The sequence below is a fragment of the Ixodes scapularis genome, unplaced genomic scaffold (genome assembly GCF_016920785.2).
Source record: "Ixodes scapularis isolate PalLabHiFi unplaced genomic scaffold, ASM1692078v2 PGA_scaffold13__105_contigs__length_92229423, whole genome shotgun sequence".
Classification (NCBI taxonomy): Eukaryota; Metazoa; Arthropoda; class Arachnida; order Ixodida; family Ixodidae; genus Ixodes; species Ixodes scapularis.
In genome coordinates this window covers 21,057,600-21,078,114 of record NW_024609839.1, presented here as the reverse complement: position 1 = coordinate 21,078,114, position 20,515 = coordinate 21,057,600, and the positions used below count along the sequence as shown (strand labels likewise).

The 20,515-nt window shown below is 43.0% G+C and overlaps 1 protein-coding gene across 1 annotated transcript in view; it reads left to right on the top strand.

The window, feature by feature from the left end:
- The window catches only part of LOC115314026, a 47,243-nt gene that overhangs the window by 6,995 nt on the left and 19,733 nt on the right, over positions 1-20,515 (top strand). The window contains exons 3-4 of the mRNA XM_040214839.1: positions 16,523-16,588; positions 18,262-18,327. Coding sequence (XP_040070773.1) covers positions 16,523-16,588; positions 18,262-18,327 — 132 coding nt within the window. The remainder of the gene's footprint in view (positions 1-16,522; positions 16,589-18,261; positions 18,328-20,515) is intronic.

Genomic DNA, 20,515 nt, shown 5'->3' with positions numbered 1-20,515 from the left:
TCTACGTTGAAGGTTTTTATCCGCTCATGCACGATGGGATCATTTTCATGTGGTGACAGGACTGGCATATTATCAATATACAAGCGTCACCGGAATGCTGGCGAGCCTTGAACACACTCTATGTTCGTTTCGATCGTAATTTTGCTTTGAATCGTCGCTTGTTTTTACACACCTGCTGCGGAACACACGTTTGGGACTGAAATGCAGCGAAGTTAAACATCGCTCACCGATGAAGAAAAATGCGCAAACTAAAGCAATTACACTTTTACAATGTTAATTAAGACACATACTATTCGGTACGACCGAAATAACCTAAGTGTTCTATGTTATTTTCCGGCGAAGAGACAAAATGCACGCGCGTTGTCCCATAGGAATGCACAGGAGCACCGCAAAAGTAGACTGGTTGCTGTCTGCTTCAATTTGCGTCACGGAAGTCGCATAGACACTAGCGCCAGTTGAACCTCTAGCGTACATTATAACAACTCTATGGGGTGATCTGCCAAGCCGGCCGGTTGAAATTGCTCGAGGACAATCTTAAGATGTTAGAGGTGTTCCTCGAAAGAATGGGAAAAAACAACGACGTAATGCATGTAAGCTATCGTAAATCTGTTCTTCCTGTCACCGAAAACAATGTCCATTAGGCGCTGAAAACTAGTGGGCAAGTTCGAAAAACCGAAAGGAAGGCGATATAACAGTTCTTTGTGACAGGTAAATGTGGTCTTCGGGGCATCAGCGGGGTCTACCTCGATCGTCAGAAAACCTCGACTGCAATCTAGAGTGGTGAACACTTTCCTGCCGCCAATCGCGTACATGAACGAGTCGATCAAAGGGGAAATTTATGACTCTCCGAGCGCGACCGCGTTGAGTTTGCGGTAGTCCAAGCAGACGCGTCCAGAGCCGTCTTTTTTCGGTGGCAAGACTACGGAGGAAGCCCGCGGACTCTGGGACTCTCAACCCGCACCGGTGTCCAGCATCTCCTGTAGAGCGGCGTCCAGGAGGGCTCGTTTGTGGACGCTGACTGGTCTCGGGTTTCACCGCAAAGGCCTGGCGTCACCAGTCTCTATGAGACGCATCAGCATGTCAGCCTCGCCCTAATCGTTCGTCAAAATCGGTGTGTACGGCCGCAAGATGCTCTCTAGCTGCCGTTTCTGCACGCTGAGAAATGGACACGCCTGCAGGGAGTCTTGGACGCCGGCAGGATGGGCAGCAGCAGGTTACGCTGAGAAGTGGGCTTGTAGGGACGGCTCGGTGATGCAGTCCTCTCGCCTTTTAAAGAGGGTGCCTCGGTGGCTTTGAGGCAAAGCGCCGTCCTATGGATCTATAGGTGGCGGGTTCGAATTCCGGCCGAGGTGCCCGCAAACTGACGGAGGCTTATTGCCGAGAAGGCGCCGTGTAACAGCTTTCGGTTGCACGTCAAAAGATACCGTCACAATTAATCGTCGGTCTTCTGCTGGGACGTGCCAGATGACCCTCGTTGGTTTGGCACGTAAAATGCCTAAATTTCATTTGTGTAAAAGGGGTTACATCAGGCTGGTTGCTCAACCGGTAGCCGCCAGAAGCAAAGTTGAGCGAAATATTTCGCGTGCGATAAAGCCTTGATCCAAGATAATAAAAAGGGTCAATCCGGGCAGATAAGAAAAGCGCTGATACTTTTCTTTACGTTAAAAAAAATTCGAAGCCTTATGGCGCACGCTGCGTCAAGCAGTGACTTTGATGCTAATTGCAAAGGCCTACTCGACGAACTAAGTATTACTTTCTTTGTTTTACATAGCTCGAAAACGACGTCTCCAATAAGGAAATTCCAGCTCCGGTGTCGGCCGGTGCGACAAAAGGCACGTCAAGAAAACAAATTGTCATGCGTGGGTCGATATCCTGGTCCGTAGTCCGAATTGACCGACAGAAGGGAGCCATGCTTGCGACTCACAGGTCTTAAGGCTGGCCGTGGCCTTCGGCGGTGAGAGCTACCGGTTCAGCGTCGCTGGCATCGATGGTTTCCTGGCTCTGCTCACGGATATGACGTTATTTGCACTCGTTGCAGAAGTGGCCACGCTGTCCGCAACTGAAGCAGGCGTCAGACTGTACTTGCTGCCCTTCGTTGCCCCGTTCACTCCCACGTCGGCAGCTGCCTTTCGGCTCCGCTGGTGCATTCCCCCGTTGCAGCCGCCTCTTGGCTGACGCTATGGCCTTTCCGCCACTGTTAAACCTTGCAGAGGGTAAGATAGCCGGGTTTCACCGTAAGCGAGCTGCAGCCGACCCCTTTCGAGGTTTCGCGGCCCCCGCTGCATGCTTCGCCCAATGTGCCGGCCCTGAGGGGATCAAACCCAGGCGCCTGGGGCTTACCTTCATTGGGAATTTAACCTGTCGGCAAGCCCACCCGGTGCGTAGGCACCAGGCCTGTCGTGGTAGGCGAAGGCGCCGGCTTTTTCGAAGAGAAAGAAACAGAGGTATCATTGCATTGAAACAGTTTGTCAGGGGTAACCCTGTGGTGATCCCAAAAGCCCCAAGGGGTCAGGTCCTACAGCTCTTGCACGCAGATCATCCTGCGATGAGAGTGATGGAGGCAACGACTCCTAGCCTTATCTGGTGCCGAAACTCAACCAAGAGACAAAAAAGTTCGTGCGCTACTGTGACAAGCGCCAAACCAACCGTCAGAGCTACCCCAAGGCACCAGTACACTTTTGGATCAAACCAGGGCAGCCCTGGAGCAGGTTGCACATCGACTTCGCAGGTCCAGTCAAAAACGAGAGTTTCTTGGTAATCCTTTCTGAATATTACAACTGGGCGGAAGTGGAGATCATGCCATCGACGACTTCGACTGCCGTTGTCAGAAGCCCGCGCAAGTGTCTTGCAACACATGGTTTGACGGACGTCATTTTGTCTGATAACGGAACTGCAGTTTTCATCCAGGAGATGCAATACTTCCTCAGGCTGAATGCTCTCCGCGTTGCGTACACAGCTCCATACTAACCTGCGAGAAATGGCATGGCAGAGCAGATATTGAGGGAGGTGAAGGGGACATTCAAGACGCAATCGCAAGGAGATACTCAGTGGAAAATTTCGCGATTTCTATTCAAGCTGCACTCCGCCCCCTCCCCCCCTCCCCCTCAGGGATCGGCAAGACACCAGCTGAGCTCATGATGGGACGGAAGTTACGTTCGCCACTAGACAGGCTTCATCCGGATCCGATTAAAGAATCGGAGAGACCAGTCCCAAAGATGAAAAAGCTCCAACTAAGCAATGCGGTCTACATGAGAAGTTTCACCCGTGGCCCGCGATGGAAAGCAGCAGCTGTGGTTACCATAATGGGCACAGTCTTGTATAGAGTGCAGCTGGAGAACGGCGACATTCATCGACGCCACCGTGACCAGCTGCGCAAGGCTTGACTGGACATGAGCATCAACCCAATTAGCCGGGAGAATGCTGGTCAACTGCCACTTATCACCTTTTTGTTTTGTTTTGTTTTTTCAAACGCTTCGATGCGCAAAATACGTTGCCCCGTGCCCTAGAGTTCTCGTGTCATAAGCACGTGGCTGTTGGTTATATGCCATCTTCTTTCTTCTTCTCTTCTAGATGAAATATTGAGTTGTGAGTTCAGCGGCTATCCTGTCTCCTGTATTCTTATACGGTTTCCTCACGTTGCTTGCTGACTCTAACCACGTATAACACGTTCAGTGCTGAACCATAAGCCTCCTAAAAATGTACCTCAAGATATTAATTCAAATAATGTTAATTTAAGAGAAGTGAACGGGGCCAATGCGTTTAATAAATTTTTTCTAAACGGTGGTGCATCGTCCTGTGTATCATCGTCCTGCATAACTAAATCACTAGAGTTGATGCCAGTATCACAAGTATATGTAACTTTTTTTACTTCCGAATGACGGTGTAGAAGTATATACAACCGGCATGAGTCCTAAGAATTGCAAAAGCATTGTTGTCGATAACATGCAAGTGGCGCTTACCAAATACGTCATTGTTCTTGCACAATATTTAACAAATATGTATAACCTCGCATTTGGAACCGACTGTTTTCCGCTTAAGATGCAACTATCAAAAGTTCGCTGTTCTTCACAAGGCCGGTGTAATGCTATATGTAAACAAATCAAGACTAGACCGAGTTTTATTCTTCCTTTCTTTTTCTAAATCACTCGAAAAAGTGTAACACTGAAGATTCCTCGAGAATCTTGAAAAAATATATTTTTTTAATATCAAACTCACAATTTGGCTTTCGTAGGCGCCGTTCTACTCAGATGGCGTCGTCTAATCAGAAATAATTTATCTTAAAGACATTTAGCAAGCAAAAACTAACACTAGGCGTATTTTAGATTATTCAAATGCTTTTGATTCCTTAGATCACGATATTTTGCTAGCTAAACTGCCTTTTTTTAATTGGGGAATGCGCTAGTAATTTTGAAATCATTGCTACGAAATAGATATCAAGACGTATCTTTTTCTAAGTATAATTCCGGTAGGCTTGCCATAAAATGGGGAATTCTCGAGGTCAGCATATTGGGCCCTTTGTGGGTTTTGTATATTAATGATATTGTTACCGTGGCTTGGAATATTGATATCAAGGTAAATATTTATGTGGATGCTAGAAGTATTTTTATGCATACCCCTGTTGTTACAACATTTTCTACAACACAGGAATCGGTCAACCGATTTACGGTCTAGACAACTAAAATAAATTAAAATTAAACAGTAATAAAACCGAAGTTATGTTGTTTAGATTTCGTAGTGAAATGGTAGATGTCCTTCCTTGTGTTTTTATAAACAACGAGGAAATTGAGTTAGTAGAGCAAATTAAAGTATTTTCTTGACGTGATTTGAGCTGGAATGCTCATATCGACATTTTAATAACAAAGCTGCCAGAGAGCGTTGGCTTATTAACAAAACTTAAAGCTGCCTTTCCTATTCAAATTAAATGAACAATTTATAATTCGTTTATTTGTTTCCATCTTAATTACTGTAACCTTGTTCGGGGCACCACATCAAAAACAAATCTTACTAAATTATATATTTTACGAAAAAGGGCAGGTCGTGCCATTCCGCCTGCTTAATTTCCTCACCCCCCAAAATTCATATTCAGATCCCTTAAAAAGGCCCTAAAAAAAGAAAAGAAGGCTTTTTTTTAACAGTTTGGGTGGGACACGCGTGTCAAGAAATTATTTTTTACGAAAAAAAAATATTTTAGCGCAATATTGATGGCGCGACACGCGATTTAGTCGGTAGTCACCTCCTTTCCACTTGTTTTCTCTCTTGGCATTTCAAGCGCGTGGAGGAGAGGTGGATCGGCTTGGCCATCACGTTGACGTGGAGAGAGTGAATTACCATCTCGTTGAGGTCGAGACAGTAGGTCTGTTCGATCAGGCCAGAAAGTTCTAAACTAGTTCTGGCCGAGTTCAGACGAGTGCAGGAGTCGTGCAGCGACGGCGCAGAACCAGTGCAGCCGCCGCGCTAGGACTGGCGCTGTGATCGGCTTTCCGAGCTTTCCCAGCGGAAGCGCAGAGTGCCGTCTGCATCTGCTGGCTCTTGTTTCTAAACGCCAAGTTGTATGCTATATTTATTTGTTCGTGGGTTGATGAGACAATTCGTGTTTCCTTAGTTTTAAAGTATAATAACGGAACCTTTTCTGTGAATATTTTTTTATTCGCGTGTACTAAAAACGTTTTCTGCACGAAATGTGTTTCTGTCTGCATTTTTAACGGCCGTTCGGTTCCTCTAATTTCCACAAGCGTTCGTGTCCTTGACATTTATTTAGCAATAGTAGAATCATTCCTAGTCTCTCGAGTCTCGTATTTCTACGATATGTTCGCGGCATCGGGATGATTTTGCGTCGGGAGTCACTGGCGGCAGCGCGCGATCGGTATACCGGTCACCTCGAAGACGAAGGCCTGACGATAGCGTTTTGGCCAATACAGTTATCGACCGTAACTTTGGCGTCAAGCTAAAGCGTTTTTATGCTGATTCTCAAGGAAGAACTGCATGGAACTACCAAGCCAATGCCGATTCTCGGCGCCGTTTTTCCCAGGCACATTAGTGGGCGTATAAGGCATGCGAGGGCCAATGTACTAAATCCCAGATTTCTGCAATGTATCGGAGTCGTCATTACGCATCTAAAAGCAACTGAAGGCGGGGACTATCAAGAGTGCAATACCTTTCCCGTGTCGGTAAGGAAGAATATCAACACTGTGCATCCCCACATAGCATCAAAAACAAACAATTTACGTCATCCAGTATTTCAACACTTACCACAGGGAGCCAAACATACACGAGCAGGTGCCTAAAACACTTTTAGAATAACATAATCAAATTCCTAATGATCTCGATTCCCCGTCCACCGCAGGTACGTTATTATCATAATTGGGAGGAACTGGAACGTCCGTATCGACGTTATTGTTAAACATCGCAGACATTTGAGCAAGAGCTGCGAAAAATGACACCGCGAGCAGTGACGGGCGAGGAGTGTCGTCTGCCATCGCCGTCTGCTCTTGTCGTCTGCTTCTGCACTGACGCTGAAGTGACTCTGGAGCCGGTGCAAGATTTTTGAGGAACTGGGTCTGAACTCGTTCAGAACTGGGATGAATCGAACGCGCCAGTGCAGCGGCCGGGCAACTTCCGGTTGAATCGAATGCACCAGTTCCTGCACTGCTGAACTAGTTCAGCCAGTTCAGGCGAATCGAACAGACCTAGTGTATCACCATTCCGTGACGTCATGACTGCGCGCACAATTTAAAACAAATCTTGCGCCGTTAATATTGCTTTAAATTTTTTTCTTCGCGTAAAATTAGTTTTTTTTTGAGCTGCGTGTCCCAACGGGGCTGTTGAAAAAACAGTCTTTTCAGGGACCCTTTAACATAAAAACCGTCCAGTAAATGTATATTTCCGAACTTTGCCCACGTACCAACGAGCTCTCCAGCACCGCATTGATCGTTTCATTCAGGTAGCTAACCTAAAACGTCACACCATTTTGCATACCCTAAAACAATGGTTCTCAATCATTGATGTTTCGCGGACCCCTTGTAGATCGGCGCAGATGATGGAGAGTCCCGTTCGTGGCGAAAGGAAGGGAAATGTATCGAGTAATTATAATAATGATGTAATATTTGTATATAACTAAGGGCTAGTGTGAAGTAGACTCCTCTAATTGACATACACACGAGAAAACATCAACAGCCATGAATGATACCCCCATCGCGTACTAAGTACCCTGATCAAACGCTTCATTTCAATCTGTCCACCCTGCTGAATAGTGCCGGTAAAAAATGAAAGACATTTACAGATCTCTGTTATGCGAAATTAGAGCCCAACTCTTGAGGGGATTATGGGAAGGTAAGGACGGGAGGGTATGCCCCTTCCTCTTCCTCCGAACCCTACCCTCTTCATCTCCTCCTCTCTTCCCCCTCCTTTCCTCCACTCCTCCTCCTCATCCTCAACACCAATTCAGATTCCCCTCTAAATTTAGTGGGGAAAATGTCGTCACATGACTACGTGTCACGTTACCCATGAGCAAAATCAGTTTCTCCACTAGAGTTAGCGGTAAAATTTAGGTCACGTGACCTCAACACCAATTCAGTTTGCCCGCTAAATTTAACATCAAAAACCACTAAATCAGTAATTATCAGAAAGGCTGAACGCGTGAGAAGCGTAGTAGTGCACTAAAGTTACCACTCGTGGAGGAGGAACAAGGCTGGGGCTAGATAAGAGATGGAAAAATCGCGCGGTCGTCTTACCGAAACCGCTAGCCTTGTACCTGCTCCACGAGTGGTAATTTTAGTTCACTACTTCGCTTCTCACGCGCTCAAAGTCTTTCTGAAAATGACTGATTTAGTCGTTTTTGATGACGCTGAGCAAGTTTCTAATTGGAACTATTTGTCTATTTTCATTAGTTAATAAGCTAAATAACAAATTTTAACTAATTAGCCGACTGGTCGCTACGATTAGCTCACTATACTATGTCCCCCTGGACATATAACTCACCTGTGCAGACCGCATTAATAAAGCTTTAATGGCCTTTAAAAAAATTTTAAGCTTAAAAAAAAAAAACTTTATATATATAAGTGGTTTCATCTCAAATCAAACACAAATTTAGGGTCCAATTTTTTTTTTTAATTTTTACGAAGCAAATATATGTTTTAGGGAAACCTTTCTGTGGCAGGGAGTAAAAACAGCAAGTTAGTGCGATTTTTCGTTCTCGAGTTATGGAACTTTTAAGCAGCCGAGGTGCAAACTGACCTTTCTCTCGCCTGTCAAAGGTGTCATGTTTCACTCCTCTCTACTTTTTTACTTCTTTTTGTGAAGTTCAATGTAAAGTTTTAGGCCACTCTCAGAACAGGGATTATTAATGGTCAATAATTTTATTGTGATTATTTATTTTCAATTTTGTTTTAAATATTGTCAAAGTGTGTTTCTTTAACAACATTTGTCAAAGTTTGAGCAGTTGTTCCGTGTGACCTAATTGACATATTGTAACATATTTAGTATTTCCAGAAAGCTAAGAGTATATTCTTTATATTCATAAAACCTTTAATGTTGTGTGTAAAAGATAAAATGCAGCGTATTCTCGTAAAGCAAGGACTATTAGAACATTTTTGCAAATTGGAGGTTGGGTATCTAAAAAAAAAACTTTTCTTTGGCTTATTTTCCTCTCGCTAGCTGTTGCAATGCTTTATAGGGTAATAGAAATAGAAAATAGCAGCTACAAAAGCTTGAAGTATGATTTTGTTTGACCGTTTTGTCAGTAAATCAACTTACCCGCAAAAATACACTAATTCAAAATTGGCGCCTCCTATTTTTTTAATAGAAACCTGGGAACATACTCATTATCTGATAAATAATTTTAACGCGATTATTTATGTAAACTATATTTTTTTTCAAATTTCCAATGTGACGTTTTTTGACAATATTTGTGAATATTTGCCAGCTCTTCCGTGTGACCTATATGAGGTGTCTTAACTTATTTAGTATTTTCAGAAAGATTAGAGTATACTTTTTCTAATGATAGCAAATTTGATGTTCTGTGTAAAAAAGAAAGGGCAGTATTTTCTCATAAAGCAAGGACTATTTCAAAACGTTTGCGAATAGGAGGTCAATTTTCTAAAAAGTCTAGCTTTTATTTGACTAGTTGTTTTTCTCTAGCTACTTATTACAGTTCTTTATAATATAAAATTAAAAGATAATGTAATATTTTGTTTGTATGGCGGCTATAAGAGCTTACATTTTGGTTTTTGTTCATTTGTCGCACAGTATTACAAGTAACTTACAAAAATACACGAACTCATAAAATAACGCTTCTGAAATTTTTAGTAGCTACCTGTAAGTTCCTTTAATAAAAGAAGATGCAAACGGCGACTTATGCTAATAAAGTTTCTAGGCCATAATATCTTTAATGTTTTTTTTAATTGTCAAACCACCTCTCTGCAACAATATTTGACCAAGTTCAGCAAGCTGTGCTGTGTGACCTAATCAATATATTTTTATGATCTTTACATCACCGCAAAGCTCCTATTAAGTTATTTCTTTCGAATATAATATGAATATTTCGCGCTAAACTTATAACGTGTAACACTAGCCTGAAAGACGAATATTTAAAAAAACTTGCAAGTTTGAAGTCGATTTCTTAAAAAAACAAGAAAAACACACCTTTTATTTCTTTCATTTTTTATTCAAAGTTAGGTCATAGTAGTCGGTCAGGAACTACCAACCGAAATTGTAATTTATTTTTTTGTAAGGCCGCTATTAGAACTGGAATCTCGTGCTATGAGAGTTCCGAACGGGACTTCGCATAGGGGCTCAGCTGAGCAGAATTTTGACTTATGTAAGGTTTTCTATTTAATCTTAGTACTTACCTCAATATCTGAGCATAAAAGCCACTGAAGCAACAATATTTATCCTCAGAATGTTTATTTGCTTGGCACTGGGTGATTTCCAACGTGTGTGAACTTCGCCCTATGTATTGACAGGGAAGATACGTAACATCTTGACTCCCGGACAAACTTAAGTCAAGAGGAAAGAGTAAGTAGCCCGGCATGAATCACTGAAAATAGAAATGAAACCTAAACACATTATTAACACATTTTAAAGCCTTACACGCTACAAAATGGGCTTTATTTTACGAAAAAATTCATATGTGCACAAAATAAACCGTACTTCCTAAGCGCCAGATACTAAATTGTACTTATGTATATGCACTGCATATCTATTTGACATAAGAAAATATGACGACTCCATATCAAGTTTGGTATTTCAAACTCAAAGCCGAAAGCTTTGAGTTTGAAATACCAAATTTTTACAGCGGAACTGTTTATGGCTAGGCTTCTCTGTATTTTTCGTGTGCGTAACCAAAAACTTTACGCTTGCACCGCCGCACGCGTCGCACGCGCACGCCTTCCCCGTATAAAAGATTCGAAGTAAATAACCAAACTAAAGCGTTGACAAACGCACGTGCAAGACACCATTTGTTTTAGGTTTTTGCTTTAGAACAGTTACTGCTGCAGACGCCGGCACGTGCGGCGCGTGGAACACCATTCCCTGCATTCTCCTTGATGCTTGGGTAATTCAGCAATAGGTCTATTCAGTAAAGGGTGATTAAATCGACCGGAAAATTCGGTTTCTTAACCTATCGCGCTACGACTTTGTGCAGCGTTGCCCACAGATGGTGCATTTTTTTCTAAAATTTGCAAAGAGCGAACTTACCTGAGGAAAATAAAAAGGCTTAGCGCCTTTGGAAACGCAGCGACGCACCCGGTCTGCAAACAACACGGCACCGTTTCGCACGGGAGACAAGAAATGGCGCAAGCGGTCGCGACGCCAACTGCCGCCAACGAACGAGCAGACGACGCCGAGAGCCGGCCCTTTAGCAGACAAGGAACTGCAGTTCCTTGCTGTTACCGCGCCTGTCTTTTTTGTTTCTGCGACTGACGCCGCCTGGGGAACGCGAGCCGCTTTTGAGTCGAAAAGATCGTCTGCTAAAAAGGCCTGCTCTCGGCGCCGTATGCTCGTTTGTTGGCGGCGTTTGATGTGCCATCTCTTGTGTCCCGTGCGAAACGGCGCCGTGTTGTTTGAAGACCGGTGGCTTCGCTCTGTTTCCATTGGAGCTAAGCCTTTATCTTTCTTCACTTTTTCCTCAGGTAAACTCGCTCTTTGCAAAATTTACAAAAAAAAAAAAAAAAGGTACCGTCTGTGGGCAGTGCTGCACAAAGTCGTAGCGCGATAGGTTAAGAAACCGAATTTTCCGGTCGATTTAAAGAGCCTCGCGTCTCCTTGTTTCACCCTGTAGATTAGTTATCAATAGGCACCATTTTCAAGATCAGTAGACTCTCAGGTAGATTATAACGGTCTATCAAAGACGTGCCGCTGTGCGACCTGCGGGGCGGCGGAGAAAACCTCACCGGAGAAAAGCTCATCGAAGAAAAGCTCACCGCCAAAGTGTCCGATGCAGAGAAAAGCTCACCTACTAATCTAAGAATCGAGCGTCGACTCAAGTGAAATATGCCCACTCAACTGAAGCATTCTGTGATGGCTTATGCACATACAGTCATTCTGCCCTTCACTAGCGGAATATATTTTTAAAATAGTAAAACATAGTGTAACACGTTAGGCGTTGCCCGATGAAAATAAAATGAATATTGCTGATAAAAAGAACAATTAAAAAATGTCTATACAACGCTAATTGAGAAATGTTTATATTTCCTCTATCTCTGCTACGTCAGAATAAAGTATGGTGACACACAAAGACGCTGTTGCATTACCCGCAATCACAAAAAAAATACATTTAAAGTTTGTATTTATTCAGTTTGAGATTTTTTGTTTTGTCGGACATTCCGCCTCGCCTGTCACGCGACCGAATGGACATTCAGGCTCTTTGGACATTTAATCTCGTTGGACATTCAGGCCATAAACGGTTGCAGTGCAGTGACCGTCACCCCTCCTCGCCACCCGAAAGCCGCCATTCATCGTTGTTTGGCTTTTCTTCCTTTTCCTGCTGTTTTTGTTCCAAGTTTCTTCGAAGCCCTTCAATCGCCCCCCCCCCCCCCCCTTTTCCCCGTTATCGGACACGGAGTCAAGAGGTCCAACGAGTCGAAAGATCCAATAATGAATCTTTTGACTCGATGGATCTTTTGACTCGCCCGACACGAGTCAAAAGATCCAATGTGGGTCAAGAGGTCCAACGAGTCAAGTGATCCAACGAGTCAAAAGATCCACGGCGAGTCAAGAGGTCCAACGAGTCAAAAGATCCAACGAGTCAGAAGGTCCAATAATGGATCTTTTGACGCGTTGGATCTTTTGACTCGTTGGACCTCTTGACTCGGAATCCGCGTAAACCTGACCCTGGTGAAAGAACTCGCACCATGTCGGAAAATCTAATAGCGAGCTCGTTTCACACGCACTGGCACCGTTCGAGTTCTCTCCCAGAATGCATCGCACTCACAGAGTGTTGCACGGAAAACTGGACTCAAACGAACTCGCCAAATGCACCGAGTGCAGAAGACTGATGCTGCCGCCATCTATGTTGTAGAAAAGGTACCGACTTCAAACCGAAACTAGCGCCTTTCTGTTCCGAGTGATGTGTGGGAATGCGAGAATGCAGTCGCTACCAAAGTTTATCTAGAAACGTTGGCAACTGCAACCTGTAGTTTATAGTTGCGATCTTTCAATCCTTATAACCGTTTACACTGAAGAAAACTGTTGATGCTGTCCGAGCAGAAGCTTGATCCGTTTGAGCATGGTATTATGCGTGAATCACTGAAAGGGTACGGCTTAAAACTAGCCTGTTGCAATATCCAGCAAAACTGGGACTTTCGATTTGGATCGTCATTATAGGTGGATTAGATATTAGCCTTGGTGAGGGCGTCGAGAACGGGAGCTTTCTCGAACAAAATACGATGGGGCAAGTTCGCTGCGTAGGTAAATGTTAAACATGATGATGTTGCCCAATTCTCGGGTAAAGTCACCATCTTTAGCTTTCTCTGATGCTTATTGGGCAGTCAGAGGTTTCTGCTGGGGGAGTTTTATCGACAAATGTTAGATTTTTTACCCGCACACGGATGGAAATAGACATCTCGGGGGCCGCTGTTGCGTTTGCTTTGAGCATTTCTTTACTCACTGGTGTATTTCAGCGTTTATATATATATATATATATATATATATATATTAGGGCTGGGCGTCGATTAAAATTTTAACCCGATTAATCGCCACCCTTTAATCGATTAATTAATCGATTGATCGGTTTTGTTCATTTTTATAAATAATATATTAAGAAGGATGGGGCAAGAACTCGTCTTGCCTTTGAAGGCTTCTCTGTGGCATGGCGCAAAGGACATTTAGAATTGAGGATACATATATAGTGCAACGATTCAAAGGCTCGCATATTTTTGGTCCAGCTCCGAAGCCAAAGAAGTGTGTCCACATTCTCCGACAGGAAGACAAGAAGTGAGGGCTTGGGCGATGCTTTCTTCTTTTTTCAAAAAAAAGGGGCCACGATGAGAAGGCGTTGATTGTTTTCTGCGTTTTGGCAGATGGTCCCATTTCCGTACAAATTATGCACTGCAGTCTCTTGCTCATAATATACCTATATTGCTTAACAACTTTGTAACGAACCGCATCGATATTCATTGTATAACTAAGAAAACATTGCGTACTTTTTTGTGTCGTTAAATTAAGAAAAAAAAAATTGTTCTCTAGTGTCGGTGATTTTAAAACTTTATAGGAACGTTTTAAATTGTTTGATTTGAATATTGTAAGAAATATTTAGGATTGTTTAAATATGATTGTGTTCCCTGTACATGCAAGGGCACCGGACCCAGTCAAACTAGCTTCTGTTAGCTTTTTGTCCGGTGTCCTCGGCATAATGTTGCTGAAATAAAGTTCAAGTTCAAGTCCTCGCTGCAGCGGCGTGTATGGGTGCTTCGCACGTAGGTGATACTAAAGCGAACTTACTCTTCCACTGCGCAAAAACAGCTTTTTGAAGATGATGCAGTGGACTTCCTTCGAGTTAAAAACTCCATTTCTGTATTTTACATTAAGCCCAAACTTTCCAGCGTGAACTCGTCATCTTTACGGGCCTAATACTGGAACAAGTAACCATGGCGTCAATGGCGTTGTTAGCTTCCCAGCTTGTTTTTCTGCTTGTGTGTCTTGCCTGGACAGGACGTGTAATAGATCCTCAACACGTGAAGCTTTGCGGTCGCGCGGGGATCAATTGCGGGCCCGGCTTGTTCCTCTGGCCTCTGCAGAACTGTAATGTATATCCTCGAACACGTGACGCTTCGCGAGCGCGAGAATTGAACCTTGCTCATAGCACCTGGCTGAGAACGGAACACCGCTTGGGACAGAACGACCGGATCCACGCCCGCAGCGTTTTCCTTAAGGGGAGAGGGGGGGGGGGGGGGGTGGGGGCATGAGTCACCCCTAGTTTGGGCAGGTCGTCCAGTTGACTTCTTCTTGAGTACCGATTAAAAAACCGATTAACCGGTTAAAAAGTTTGATCGCGATTAAAGCCTTATTCGATTAATCGGAAGATTAATCGATCAATCGCCCAGCCCTAATATATATATATATATATATATGTGTGTGTGTGTGTGTGTGTGTGTGTGTGTGTGTATGCGCGCGCGTGCGTGCGTGCGTGCGTGTGGTTACTTGGCGTTTCTTTTTGTTTTTCTAGATGTGTTATTTTTTGTTGTTGTGATCTGCGGGGTGGGGAGGGGGCCTGTAACCTTCGACAAGCTGCTTTTTAGGAGATTTTCGTACCAGACCCTGTTGGTCATATTTATCACGTGACAGAAAGCAAACTTAATTTGATTGATTTGCTTCCAAGGGCCGCTCGCAAGTTAACAACAAAAGCTCACATAATAGACCCGGGAAGGTTGTTTTTGTGTGTGTGTGTGTGTTTGTGTTTGGTACTTGCGGTTTTTTTTGTGTAGGTGGTAGTTAGCTAACAATTTTAAAAATGTTTTTTTTTTTATAAAGATGCTATCGAATAAACAGGTCAGCAGAATTTGGGACGCTGTCTTTGTTCTCATACAGTTATTATAATGTGCTCAAGAGGTTCAACTCGTGGTAGTGTCTAGGAGAATTCCGGGATGCAAAATGAGTATACAGCAACCAGTCTACTTTTGCGGTGCTCCTGTGAATTCATATGGAAAAACGCGGGCGCATTTTGCCTCTCAACCGAAAAACAACATGGATTACTTTTGTTATTATGGTCATGCCGAATAGTATGTACCGTTATTAGGATTGCAAAAGTGAATTTGGTTTGCGTACAGCAGTTTTCTTCGTATGTGATGTTAAACACCGCTATATTTCAAGCCCAAACCTGCGTTCCACAGAAGGTGTTTAAAACGAGCAAAAAATCTAAGCCACATAGCAATCGAAAGGAATGTAGAATAGGTTCAAGGTTCAGCAGCATTTCGGTGACGCTTATATATTCCTAATGTGTCACTCAATATAATTAACTCCATCGTGCGTTTTTATGAGCTCTTAAAATCAATCAAAACTTAAATAAAGTATGTCGGCTTTTAGAGCTGTCTTTTTATTAGTTTTTTTTTATGTCGGGCAGCTTTTATCAAGCGCCTGTTTTCCGGCTTCTCCCTCGTTTCAAGAATTTTAAGCGTGTGGTGTTTCGAACGCATAATAAGCATTATCTCTGCACGAGCAGAGAGAAAAAAAAAACAGTACTTAGTTATCGCGAATCGGACTACAGTAACTTCACCTTCACTTTATTCTTATCGTCAGCATTCACACAGAATCACTGATCCAGTGTTACTGCGTAGTTATTTCCATCTATCTTGGTTTTCCACATGTTCTTTTTTCGCTTGGTACGTGAACGCACCATGCAGAAAAGCGCCGGCGCTGTATTCGCGCTGGTAGGTCCCGGCAGTGCACATAAATGCATGTATAAAGCTGTTTCAGCACGGTAGTTAATGACGTGAATTTGGCCGAAAAGCATTGTATCTGGCCAATATTTTCATTTACATTATTGAGAAACGTTCCAAACTATTTACAACATTATAATTATTCGCAATATTTGCCCGTATTATCCAGCGCAGAAAAAAAATGCACTCGCTTCTTCTCGTAGAAATGCATTACCGGAAGTGAAGTGTCGACTGGTTGCTGTCTGCTTCAATTTGCAACACCACACTAGCGCCGGATGAGACTCTAGATAGAATATAATAACTATATGTTTGTCCTTTACCCTCCGATCTGGAATGTTTTCGTTCTCTACCCATTGTCAGGTGGTTTCAGAAAATGAAATATATATTTTTACAGTTAACCGCCGCACTTTTCCTAGCGCTGAGTGTGTTGTCCCTTATTTTCTTCCGTCTTTACCGACTTTCCTCTCTTCGAGATACCATTATTGAGAGCGCGAACGTTTCTGCTCATTTGTACGAGGGACGTTGGACGCATGACAGTGCCACGCGCCACTGTGACCTTGTTTTAATATGTTGACTACTAGACTATTTATACCTTTTGTCGAGCTCCAGTTGTTTTTCTTGCTCATACTTTGCACTTTCATGTCACTGTGCAGGGTGGCGTTGCCAATATCACTTTAATTGCTCGCCACGTGCGGTTTGCGACAATGGTACATGCAAGGGTAAGTATGGAGAAGCTCCAAGTTTATTCAAATACCTTTCACTAAATCTTTTTTTTCATATAAGTAGATATATAAATGCTGTCCATGTAAAAAGACTGACATTTTGTGGTTTTAAAATAATTTCAAGGAGGCGAATTTCTTCATGCTCCATGCAATAACTGCACTTGTATTCTTTCGCTTTTGATTTAAAAAACAAACAAAACATAGGCGGAATCATTTGATTCGGCTATTTATTTAGCGCTCGCTAGGATGCATAGAATGAAAGGGTTTATTGGTCACGTTTAATAATAAAAATAGCCGGTCACCGTAAATAAAACCACGTGCTAACCATACACTACACGTTTCATTTTGTGGATTTTTCTTTCATGTGGTTCTCCTTCCGCTGTATCAGTTGCGGTTTTCCCGAAACGTTTTGACGGTCTTAAGAAATGGTCCGAATTGTATATATTTCTCTAAATCCAAGTGTGGTATTCAATTGCGCGAGATGTAAACCGTATCGACATTTACGACAAATTAGAAATGACAGCTCCCACCGATGACCCGTTCTTCCCGCTGTCCAAGGCTGGTCCACAGAGCCATTTGTAAGGGGGCGCGATTTATAAAACCGTGCGACTTTTAAACCGCGGAATCAGGCATTAAAATGTCAGAAAAGTCGATGTTGAGTGCTTCCGACTAATACTTGCACAATCCTTGAAAAACCTTTGTGATGGTTGCATTGACAAAGAATTTTAAATATTGTTGTGCTAATTTGTTTATTTTAATTTTAATCAATCATCAGTTTGTGATGGGACTATGATAGTAGAGGGCATGCTATAAAAAGCTCCGTTTTTGAGAATTTCTCAAATTTAAAGCTATCCGGTAAACTATATCCCGCGAATTATATTTCCCGATGGTAACTACTACATGGCATCGCACTTCCATTCGCGAAGTTTTGTACCCGCGATATATGTGTAAAATTTACACCTTAAAAGTTGAAATTGAACTTTTTTTTAAAAATGATATTATATATCGACGTAAAATATGCTGGTTTAACTTGAGGTGCACCACAGCAGTGAAGAAACAATGTCGGTCTAGAGCCAGGAAAGGGCAGCCGGATTTCACTGTACAGTCTTCTCGCGAGTGATTCAGCATAGGCTTGTTATGCCTCCTGAAAAACTGAATGACTGGAGGATTGGAGTTCTCATCAAAGGCGACCAGTTCTTTGGAAAAAGAGATGTGAAGACGAGTGACATTGTGGACGATGAAGGCTGTAAACCGGCTTACCATCTCTTCCGTCGTAGTCTATTTTCTGTGCGAATTAAGGTTCTTGCTAAATCATATAGAGCATCTACTTTCCTGCTTTGATGGTGCTCACGACAAAGAGAAATAGCAACAAAAACAAAAAAAAAAATCGAGGGGGGTGGAGCGGGCGGGGTGGGGGCGCCCTTCCCCTGGTTGGGCCCCTGGTTAAAACAGATTTAGACGGTTGACTCAATTAATATCTCTGCAGTGTGAACTTCTAGAACCTTCAATTAGTGAACGCCTGTGCTATCTATGCGTTCTTAAGAGACCGTCACCAATGGAATGTTACCTTGAGTCTCGTTTGCTGCTTACAGCATTGCCGTTTTATTATGAGTTTTTTAGTTCAAGCTCTTTCTCTTTCTAATAGTGTCCTCTTCCATGTTTGTGTCCAGAGATTCCTTGCAAAGACAACAGCGCCTGCCCCGGAATTTTGACTTGTTATTATGGCATGTGTGATGGTGAGTGTGATACAGCTCATACTATATTTTGATGGTTTGCATTATATAAAATTATCTTTGTGTTTAAGCAAACAAATATGTTCATTCTACAAGAATAATGGGTTAGCGTTGGATATTTTGCGATCAAATAAAAATAAGTATCATCAGCTTTTGATGAAGCAGGACGCCGCCATTTAGTAATTGCTACCGTTATTTTAGATTCTTTATTTGGTTAGCGGGCTTTAAGAGATAAGCCATAAAACTTCACATTTTTAATTTACTGATATAGTTGTTTTTGTGAATAATGAGTGGTTAATCGCCAAACAACGCGCATTTTTTCCCTGGTCTGTACTCTCTATTTATTGCATCTATTCTTATAGAATCATTCACAGTGACTTTGGCAAAAGTTTCTCACACGGGAAGCTGCGGATCAACATGTTGGTTGTGTTCTAAGTATGCCACATACCTGCTTGATTGTATTAAATTTCCGCATCCGTTTAAGATTAACACCGAACATGATGAAAGGTCGCGCACAAAGACAAGGACTAAAGAGGAAGGAACATAAAAGACAGACAGGCGGGTATTTTACTCGCCTGTCTGTGTTCTTTGTTCACTCCTCGTTTGTCACTGTGTCTTTGTTCGCGATCTTTTATGATGTTTAACGTTAACCAACTCGCCCAGCTTACCACTTTACTACACACTAGCAGCATTTTATTTGCGGTAGGACTAGCTTGTTTTGTTGTGCTTTAAAACCGAAAAGAGTAAATATAAATAAATAACTGTTAAAGGCGCCCGAGTTGAACATGAACACTTAAAATCAAAATAATAAAACATGGAGGACAAGCACAGGACAACCACGTGCTTTCACTGATGAATAATATTGCTTTAATTTATGCATCTAGATTGTAGGTGCAGCATTCGTGTCTTCATCATCCGGTTTGCTACATCGAAAGCAATCTCTTTAAATTAAAAGAGAATTCTTCAGCCACAAAACCATAAAAAGAAGTCCCGACGTTTCTAAGCCTACTTGGCTCCTTCTTTAAGGGTGGCTGTTGGTCGTATCAGGCCGCCTCAGCTTCAACCTCTTCGTCTTTGTAGATGAGGAAACAATAGTTTCTCTTTTCAAGCTATGTTTCGGTCACTGTTCTTGTAACGTGACGCAGGCCTTGCACTTACACAGACGGAAAGGCACCTAGGAATCTGTTGATGATTCCTGGCGTCTGTTGGATGTGGCAAGATTCCAAGAGAAATCTTTTCCGGAAATTTGGCTTCGCGTCAATAATGTGGACACGAGCGCAGTCAATCGGATGGTCACGCACTTCGCGGCTTTCACGTTTCTGAACACTGCAAAGCGCGTGACCATCCTGTTAACTTCGCTCATGCGCACGTGACTGACCTGAAGCCAGTCACGTGCGCATGAACGCTGAAAACAAATTTCCTGGCTTCTGTGCTTTGTGTTAATATGGACGTCTACGACGCATTTACTATTTTTTTTAGAGGAATTCGCGAAAACATTACGGAGTATTAGCATCACCAAGCATCCAGACGCACCTCCGTGTTAAGCCGATATCTGATGAAATGTTTTTGGTTCCGTCCGCTAAATCATGCTTCGCGATATTTTCGAAGAACGCACGATGTTTACGAGTTCAAATGGACAGTCGATGGTTGCCCAGACCACCAATCGAACGTTCCAGACAAACGCGCACGTGCGTACTTTGATTACCAGATGTGCGAAGGCAGTGACGTTTTCATCACTCAATAAAGACTCCGACGTCAGCGGATCCATCTTCAAAGCAGAGAGAAAGCCTACCGAAATGTAGGGTCTGGATAAACTCGATTTTGACGATATTTGTGATAAGGAATGACGAAGGGCGAATCTCTTTAACCATGCTGACTTGGTTCCTTTGGACGCCGGGGTCGTGAAGAGCACGTGAACATTACTTCGGGAGTACACTTCACGAAGACATATTCCGCTGACGACCCGGCATTCCGCTTCCGACGCTAAAATTAGAACGTAACGAATTGCATGCTTATTCTTTACGTAGCATCTAGGTTCTGACTCTGTTCGAAGGGATTGTAGTTAGCCCCGTGCGCGACCGAAAGCGTCGCTGTGGCCGGCGTTCCACGATTGGCCGAACGCTGACTATGACATCAGAAAAAGGATTTATCATCGACGGAACTAAGAGAAATGACGGAACTTTAATTTTGA